Source organism: Plutella xylostella, chromosome 14, assembly GCF_932276165.1.
Source record: "Plutella xylostella chromosome 14, ilPluXylo3.1, whole genome shotgun sequence".
Taxonomy (NCBI): domain Eukaryota; kingdom Metazoa; phylum Arthropoda; class Insecta; order Lepidoptera; family Plutellidae; genus Plutella; species Plutella xylostella.
This window is the reverse complement of record NC_063994.1, coordinates 2,038,021-2,047,622: the sequence shown is the minus strand read 5'-3', so window position 1 is coordinate 2,047,622 and position 9,602 is coordinate 2,038,021. Positions and strand designations below refer to the sequence as shown.

The 9,602-nt window shown below is 38.5% G+C and overlaps 1 protein-coding gene across 1 annotated transcript in view; it reads left to right on the top strand.

The window, feature by feature from the left end:
* The first annotated feature begins 780 nt into the window (after positions 1-780).
* LOC105393020 (transient receptor potential protein) overlaps positions 781-9,602 on the top strand; it is an 85,052-nt gene continuing 76,230 nt past the window's right edge. Inside the window, exon 1 of the mRNA XM_048625241.1 lies at positions 781-1,118. Within this exon, the coding sequence (XP_048481198.1) occupies positions 1,023-1,118 (96 nt within the window). The 5' untranslated portion in view covers positions 781-1,022. The remainder of the gene's footprint in view (positions 1,119-9,602) is intronic.

Here is a 9,602-nt window from a genome sequence, read left to right as displayed (position 1 = left end):
AGCCACCCTATTTACTACGTCAATGTTACTTCGGTTTGACTTCGCGATAGGCCCCCTCAGGTAGCTCAGTCGGGTAAGCGCCCGCTTCTCACGCCAGAGATGCAGGTTCAAATCCCGGTGCTGACATGTACCAATGTGTTCTTTTAACTCAAGTACAATGTATACCATCGTTCTTACGGGGAAGGAAAACATCGTGAGGAAACCTGCATATCTAGATCTAGCACATCTAGATATGTGAACCCACAAACCCGCAGTGGACCAGCGTGATGGGAAATGGTCCAAGCTTAGGAAGGCAGTTTAGACCTTGGGGATATGCACAACAGTTCTATTCGAGAGAGCCAGGTGCAGGTATTTACACCCCCACAGAGAATAGAATAGAATAGAATAGGCCCCCAGTGACATATGGAACGGGTAAGGCACGTGGAACTTTTTCATTTCTCGCGAGTGTATATTCTACAAAAATCGATTAACTTTAATCGATCACCTAAACCCGACGAGAGAGCGAGCGTTATGACCGACACACGAGCATTTCCATTCCCAATACCATGATTCACTTCCGAAGTACACCGATGATATAAAAATAGAACCATCAGTCCAGGGGTTACTCTGGCTTACGAAAAACGGTGCTTTAAAGCTCTACTGCGCGGACCACGACTCTATCTCGTTGCATTAAGTGTACGGATTGCATGAACGATCTCGTTCGTTTGTGTTTTGTAAAGCTACAGTCTCCGGTTTATAAGATTCTTCAGCGAACGTTCAGTTTACCATTGATCGTATTTGATGACCGACTTAAGTTTAAAGTACTCTATTTTATACGTGAATCTGAATTCTTAGAAGTGATTAAAGTAAGATTTTGTAGAAAACATGAATATTTCGAAATTTACACGGCAGTGGAAGAGCGGTTGTGGAATGGATTTTGAATTCACAGTTATAAATATTATGTTTCGCTGACAGTGCAAAGTGGTTTATGGGATCCATTTTTTTTTCTGTTAGTTGTGCTGTGATGCATATTAGTGTAAGAAATGTGGTGTCCCTGTGTAAATAAAGATTGTAATATTAGAATGAGGAGGCGAAAGAAGAAACATAAGGTCCGGGTCAGATTTGACGCCTATAGCATGGTAAGTGAAGGTACATAAAAAGCATTTTTTATACGCTTCACATGTCTTTGCCAAACATATTAAGGATATATATGTTTCACAATGTCTGGATTATGCTTTAGAGAGTGACAGCATTTCTTTTATAAAAGGTACAGGTAAAAATTGGGTTGCTACCAGTAGAGTTATAGTTTATGAAATGCTAAAATGTTATAATGGCACGCCCTCCACCCAACTAGACCGACGACCTGCGACAGGTTTACTGGATGACATCCTCACGCATTCCCGAAGGAAAACTTTTAAAGAGGTTGCGGGCGACACAGTCATAAAATAGGCCTTAAAATAAACGGAAAAGTGAAAATGTTCACGATCATAAAATGAAGCCTTTGAGGCAGTGATGTTACGGTCACAGCAAGAGTTTGGTACATAATGTAAAGTGTAAGGCTAACTAGTTAGTTGCTAGTTGGCCAGATAAGTTCATCTTAAGTGACCATTATTTACTGAAGACTTATCGTTTACATAATAATATTCGTTTGTAATGCGTATTGCGAATATTTTAACAATCGTAATTAATTCAGTGAATAGATAGATCTACTCTGATTTCTATTTAATTAGTGTTACATAGTAGATTCGCAGCCCAATAAAACACCAACAGATTTTTTTTACAAAACTGAACAACAAAAATCATGTAAAGCCGGGTCCTATCGAATATTTGATCAAAGAGCAATTTTTTACGATGCCATTTTGTTTACATATTTATTGACATCCGCAAAATGGCGGCATACAAACAAACCGTTTAACAAGATTCGCTTATCGCGACAGGATCGCGGGGGTCACTTTTCAAATCGACGAAAGAACAAACGAGAATTGTCACGCAATCGGCACGCTTAATACAATGAGTTAGAACCGTGGTTCGCGCAGCGCTCCGAAGCTTCGGAAAAACAAAACTGCTGCACTAACCATCGCTCTATCTCGTTGTATTAAGCGTGCCTATTGCGTGTCAATTTTCGTCCGTTCGTTCGTTGATTTAGAAAGTGACCCCCCAGTGGCGGTTTTTGCCGCTAGTACTAATGTGACAATATGGCGTCACCACTCTAGTATTACCATAGACCTACGAATACTACAGAAATAGGGCATTATTAGATAGTCCATACAAAAATAAAATCGCTCATAATTTAAAAAAAAAAATCAGTCCAACAATTTCCCTGGATGGGCCCAACGATAACGCTGACTTGCAGAAAGGAACTTTAAGCTGATGATCGCATTAAATCTATGTCTGTCTCTTTCTGTCGGTATACTGTCAAGCGAGGCAGCAATATATTTAACGCCGACATTAGCTAGTACCTTTCTGCCCCTCAGCGTAAGTAGCATAATTTTACTATAATATCTGTCATCGGAGTAGCTAAGGTGGACCTAATCAGTTTCCCTATCATCGACTATAAATATACCGGCCACCTATCTAATTTCGTTGATAAAGGGCGTCCCACGCTTCCTTAACCTGTTGGCTGAACTCTACTTAAGGTCAACATCACCTGCTCAATTCATTTTATTCAGTTTTTCATCCCATTTTTTAAAAGCAAAGGTCATTAACATTTAGAGGTATACGTACTTACTTACAATAGAAGTTACTTAAGGTTTTAAAATAAGAATCATAAAAAAAACTGCTCAAAGTATTGAATTTCCTTCTTTGTAAACAAGCTATTATTTTGTCTGTTCAAAAATTTCTTTGAAAATTTTACAGCTGATTAGTTTAGAATAATTTTATAAAAAGGATACGATTTTCCCTAAAGAGAAATAAAAACATTAACATTTTAAATTCTGTTGTGTTTGCGCTACAATAAGGCAATTGATAAACATAGACTTCATTGCACGATAAACCAACAGCTACGATTAATTTCCCATTTTTTTAAAACTGAACAATTGCATGCTTATTATGATTAGATTTTCAAATGCTTTTGTCAGTTTTTTGGATTACTAACGGCCAGTTTCTAAGTCGATTTTGTCGTATATCCTTAGGGCCAGTTTTTCAACCCGTAGTGAAAACTCAACCATTGGTCAAAAATCGTAACCATTTGTTAAAAACCAGCAAAATTCGTATGAAGCTTTCATGCTTGACACGTGACTTGACTAATGACCACGCATTAAAAAAAAGCCCTTAGTGAACTTGAAAATTAGCAAAATTAGCGTCATTCCCACGCCCCTGGGGGGTCGCTCTATATATAACGAAAAACTAAGTGCTCCGAAATAGAGTCGTGACTCGTTGTATTAATCATGCAGCTTCGGCAACAGTCGTTAAACCTAGTCAGAGGCCTTCAGGCAGCTTGAAAACATCTGACAGTCGGGTTGCTCACTTACCCGACAACTCTCTCAAATCAACTCAAAGCAAGCTTGTGTCGGGGTCCACCAACCCGCACTTGGCCAGCGTGGTGGACTAGGCCTAAACCCTTCCTTCATTGGAAGGAGACCCGTGCCCCAGCAGTGGGGCGTAATGGGTCATGATGATGATGAATCATGCAGATTGCACGACAGCTCTCGTTCGTTCGTTTTTCGTCAGTATAGAGAAACCCTCCTGTTCCGAAAGTGCATAAAACTGTTAACACATCATTTGTATCTCTTGTTCTTCCCACGAAAACCTCACAATAGCGCCTAATAACACTGTCTGAATTCTAGGATTCCCTGGATCTACAATACAGGATGTTACAAAAATAGCTTACAGTGAGCCAAAATAGTTAACGTACATGTGAATTTCCAAAAGTAGTTCAGAATGACCCACACCCTTAACATTTCAAAGATTTTATGGCAAAATAAAATGTCCATTATGATTTCTTTTAACCTAACAATAATAACTAATCTTGAAGCTCAGTTTAATATACTAGTCATGGTAGTCATTAGCGATAGAGCACGACCACGATAAATAAATACTTATTAACTTTTCTAGACAGGGGGTTACTACCACAGAAGATACACAGACACACTGATTCGCAGACCTTAAACCTAAACATACAACCCTCTTTTTCGTCGAGGGTTAAACATATTTGTGCGAAGTATAACAAAAAGTGCCCCGTTTATTGTTCAACAAACAAAAAGTTATTTTATTAACTATTAAAGTCATCAAGATTAATGGTCTACAATGCGATTCGTGGTTTCTTTGTTTGTGTTATCTTGTTATGACTGGTAATGTGGAATATGTGGATGCATGCCTTGTGATCTCTCATACCACACCACAAATTACGGTGATAAAATAAAACACAGACTCGACAAACGCGCAAATTTCAAGAGGACGATTGATACAAAAAACATAATTTGACGAAAAAACTACTAGGTAGGTACTGCCGCTACATGCACGGGTTTGTTATTGACGTAGATAAACATCTCTAATTCTCTATATCGTGATTCGCCATAAATACAGCGCTATGATTGGTGGAACGCAAATTGTACGAGTTTATCGACGTCGATAACAAACCCGTGTTGGCCGCTGTTATTCTATCTTCTCAACTATTGTGTAATGATGAGATCTCGTCTTTTTCGGCTCAGCATTTGTAACATTTTTTTAATACGAATATTCAATATTTCCCACAGTGATTGTCCTGAATACAAAATCATGACTACTCATATTTTAATTAATTTCCATAATTCCTGTTATTATAAACGTTTTGATTAATAGATATTGTGCACCAGTGCATCAGCTATTGAATTCAATACTGTTGTAATATTTACACTCGAATTAACATTTAACAAATTCAAAACATATTCCATTATCAATTACTTTACCAATTCAATTATTTAAACACTTTATTGTATGTATACACAATTGCAAATTATATTATTTAAGTACACGTTCTAATGAATTATTTTACTTTTTTATTATATGGGTATAAACAACGACTTATCACCTAAATGCGATTTCTTCCAGTCCAACCTTTATGAAAATACAAACCAACCGAAACCCCAAAATGGCGATACGGTTCACAACCTATAACGTGAGTTACTAACTGAGAAGCGGATGACTCGCTTCCGAGTCACCTCTGACTAATATATACTATGTACATGATATGCGGTGTAAATTATAGGCCAAGGACGTTCGTATTAACGTAAAGAGTACTGGCTATTGTACAGTCAGCAATTGCGGTAAGTAACTAGGGCAAAACACCCAGTAACTGACCATGTGCCAGTAACTGACCACCTTCCTCTTCAACTCCAATAAATAAGAAATGTAGCCAAGCAGGGCCATCTAGTGAACATCCAGTCTATTTTGTGGTTCATTGAGAGCATTACTGATACAAAAGATTTTGCCAGCCGCCAACAGATGGATAGTGAGCGATCGAAAAAGTTCAGTTGGCGCGCGAACCGAGGAAATTGCAGTTGTGACTAACGTATTTGTTAAGGTAAGTGAATTTTTTGATCGTAAATTTTACCATGAAAAATATTGAAATCAATAAAAGAAAAAATTATACCATATAGATTTAATTATAAAGATTACGTTTTTGATAAGATTCAGCTTGTTATTTCCCGTTTGATTGTATTTAATGGGGTTGACAGTTACTGGACGACAAAACAGCGATTTTCCAATAACTGACCACCTATGTCGGTTATTGGGATTTTTGCTTGAAGCTGAATTTAGGCAAAATAAGTACGTAATATTATAGCTCATATGTGCCATTTTCTTGTGTCAAAATATGAGCATTCTATCTTTACTCCTTCCATTTACTGACATAGGTGGTCAGTTATTGGGTAAATTGGTGGTCAGTTACTGGTATTATTATATATGACATATTTTTACAGCTTTCAGCGAGATGAAGAAGCGCCAAGATAGCAAAAAAAGTATAGAAAAGGCAATTCCACTTGTCTGAGACAAACTAGGATCAACAAGACATTCCAAAATAATTCAGGGTCACATGCAAGCACCTTTTGAAATATAGGGAATTCCAACACAAAGTCCAAGTTTGTTCCAGATTCGGTATTAGCTGATGAGGAAGATAAAAACACTAGTGGAGCATACTATCAGCCTAGGATAATGTGGATTCTCCAGGATAAAGACAGATGTCACCATTTTTGCTTAAAGATAATCCTTGGAGCAGTCCCTTCAAGAATGCAAGACCAGGAGACAAATGGCTTTCACCATCTCACTCTATGAAAAGATACTCAAATGCTATCTTCAGAACAGCTGAAGGCATACCTAACCAATGCCAGCGCTTGTGAACCAGATGAAATTGGTTCCCCAAGCACAAAAGCACTTGGCGAACAAGACCTCAATGACGCTATTAATGACCCAACCAGAATATACGTTACCGACGAAACGCGCCTACACATTTGTCCAAAGACAGGCAGAGCCACTTCAGCAAAATAGGAAAAAGAAAGCATCACTACAATGCTAGATAGCCTCACACCCTCAGCTGGTGCACCAACATGCCCTTCAATGGCATTATGAACGGCCAACGGATTTCAAACAGAACGGTAAAATTGCCACACAAGAAATGGGGCATTCTTCTATAAGTTGTTACCACGACCAACACCCCAGCCATTTGGAACCGATACCACAACTATCCGGAATCCACTGGCAACGTTATAGAATCATTGGCGGACACATTAGTCCAGCAGCGGAAAATGCAGAAAGTACAGCGATGTTCTGCTTCAGTGACGCCTCTTCAACGAGGCAAAGATTCCCTGTCCCCCTTGCAGAAATGACTACTCATGTCTTTGGCAAAATACTTACCTACGAAAGCATGTTTCAACAGCATCATAAATATTCCAGTTGAATAGTCAACAAAGTCATTGAAATCCCGTTCGTCAAGGCATCCATCTTTGTATCCTGAAAAACTAACCTCCAATATCTGATTCAGTGATAATTACAATGGCTAGCCTCAATGACTCTTTTACCCGCACTGAAAGTCTCTGGGTGGGGTTTCAGCAATAATGAAAACCATCTATCTCTGGTCCTACATCCCTGAAAGGACCGGCGGGGAAAAGGCCTACCTTTCCGGCGGGGAATTTATATTTTCCCAGGTTGACAATACAATCCGCCACGATTCCTCCTCCTCATCAGTTGATACCGAATATGGAAAAAACCCGCTTTAGCGCTTGGATTCGCTACTTTATATTTAAGAAAATGCTCGTTTTTGGCACCATGAATGCTTCATGGGCCTGTCCCACTGATCCTGGCTTGTTCCAGACAAACGAAATCGCCCTTTCTATGACTTATCTGAAAGTACTACATTGGGGCCTCTTAATCTCCCTGAAAATTGTAAATTTAAAATGCGTGCTCACTATGTGCATGTGTGTTTACTTCTTTGTTTTTAGTATTTAACAAAAATGCATAAACTTGTGTTTTTAATAAATAAATGGTTGAGTATTAGGATATAATATCATTTGAATTATGCATTAAGCTGATGAATTAATTTAATGCACTTTTCAGTTAAGAAACCTTGAGCAAAAGTGATGTGTCACACATTAAAAGAGACCAGAGGATCGGTACTATTACATAAAGTAATCAAATAAATAAATAATGATAAGATTTAATGATAATCGGAAGATGGAGGGTGCAACAACCAAACGCATTAATAGCGAAGCCGACCTTCAGCAGTTGCTGCAATGACTAGCATTAAGTGCTAAGCCTATAGCTGAGTTCTTTCTCTTGTTTTATATTTTTATTATTAAATTTGCACTCACAACTTTGCACACACCCAATACACACACACAAAAACACGAGTACACAAACAAATACAAACATACCCAAACACATTCAAAAAGTGGATCATCCATAAAGTATAAACCTAGCCTACTCATACTCAAGTCTCGAAAGCTCACATTGCCGGCACTAGTGCAAAATCCTAGCGGTATATGTTTACCACGCATAAACCTTGAAATTCACCCTGATAATAACACCAACAAAATTCAATAACCTACAATTAGCTCAAGATATTGACTCAACGTGCAATATACCCTGCCATAAAATAAACGACTCGGAAGTTATTGACCAGGAAATTTACAGAAACAAAAATCTAAAAGGAAGGCAGTTTAATATAATTTCACAGAATATTAGAAGCGTTAACAAAAACTTGGACAGCCTTTTAATATACCTTACGAGATTTAAAACATATTTTGACATACTTGTTCTGTCAGAATGCTGGTGTGACGCTTCTTCTATACCCCCTATAATTGATGGCTATAATATGCACTTTACAAAAAAAAGTTACAACCAAAATGACGGTGTTATCATGTATATTAAGGCAGATATTGATGCCACCGTAACTGAAATAGACCTAGAAAACTCCAATTGCTTAGCTGCTAGAATTGGCAACACAACAGTACTAGGAATCTATAGACCACACTGTTTCGAGAACCCACAGACCTTTATAGATTCGCTAGATAGAAATCTTACAACCATACGCTCGCGAAATGTAGTGTTAACAGGTGACATTAATATAGACTTGCTTCAAACTAACGACAAATACACCATGGACTACACAGAAATCTTAGCATCACATGGACTAGTCCCAGCGGTAACCATACCGACACATGGCCGCACATGTTTAGATCATGTTATGATTAAATTAGCGGGTCGAGCTAGATGCTTTGTATCTGATACAGACATTACTGATCATAGCTCTATAATATTATCGCTGGCTGGCTCTCCCACCGACAAGTCAGAACCCATTAGACTACTGACGAGAACCAAAACGGATTACGATTCAATAGGCAAAGCACTACAGGAATACGACTGGACAGAGTTTCTAAACATCAACGACGCTAATGAAGCTGCTGAGACCATCATGACCTTACTTAAAAATCTAATAGCTGAAAACACAACCACTGTTACGTATGCTCGCAAACGAAAACCGCTTAAGCCCTGGATTACCAGCAATATTATTAGATGCTTCCATAAAAGAGACCGACTGCATTTACAATTAAGAAAAGACCCTAATAATATTATACTCAGAGCTCAATACTGCGCCTACAGAAACACTTGTAATGATACAGCGAAAAACCTACGTACAATGTACTACAAAAATAAACTCCAGACCAGCGTTGGGAACAGCGGAGAAACATGGAGAACTATTAAGGAAATATGCAATCTTCCAACTCAAAAATCATCAGCAACGTCCCTACTTAATCTGGCTGACACTCCAAAAGAGTCCCTGAATATAGTTAATAAATACTTCACATCGGTAGGAAGTGATCTAGCCAACGAAATATTGAGAAAAATTGACACAACAGATACAAAATTGGTGGCCTCCCAGCCACTTGGGGACAATGCTTTTTCTATAACCCTGCACCCTACCGATTATATAGAAGTAGATAAGATAATTGCCGGCTCTAAAACCAGAAGTGCCCCTGGTGCGGATACTATTTCATCTAACCTCCTGAAAAAGTTCCGAAGAGTACTGTGTTTCCCAATTGCCCACATGTGTAATTTAAGCCTTGCAACAGGTGTTTTTCCAGCAGTTTTCAAAGATGCGCTTGTTACCCCCATTCACAAGGCAGGGTCCAGGGACACCGTGTCAAACTATA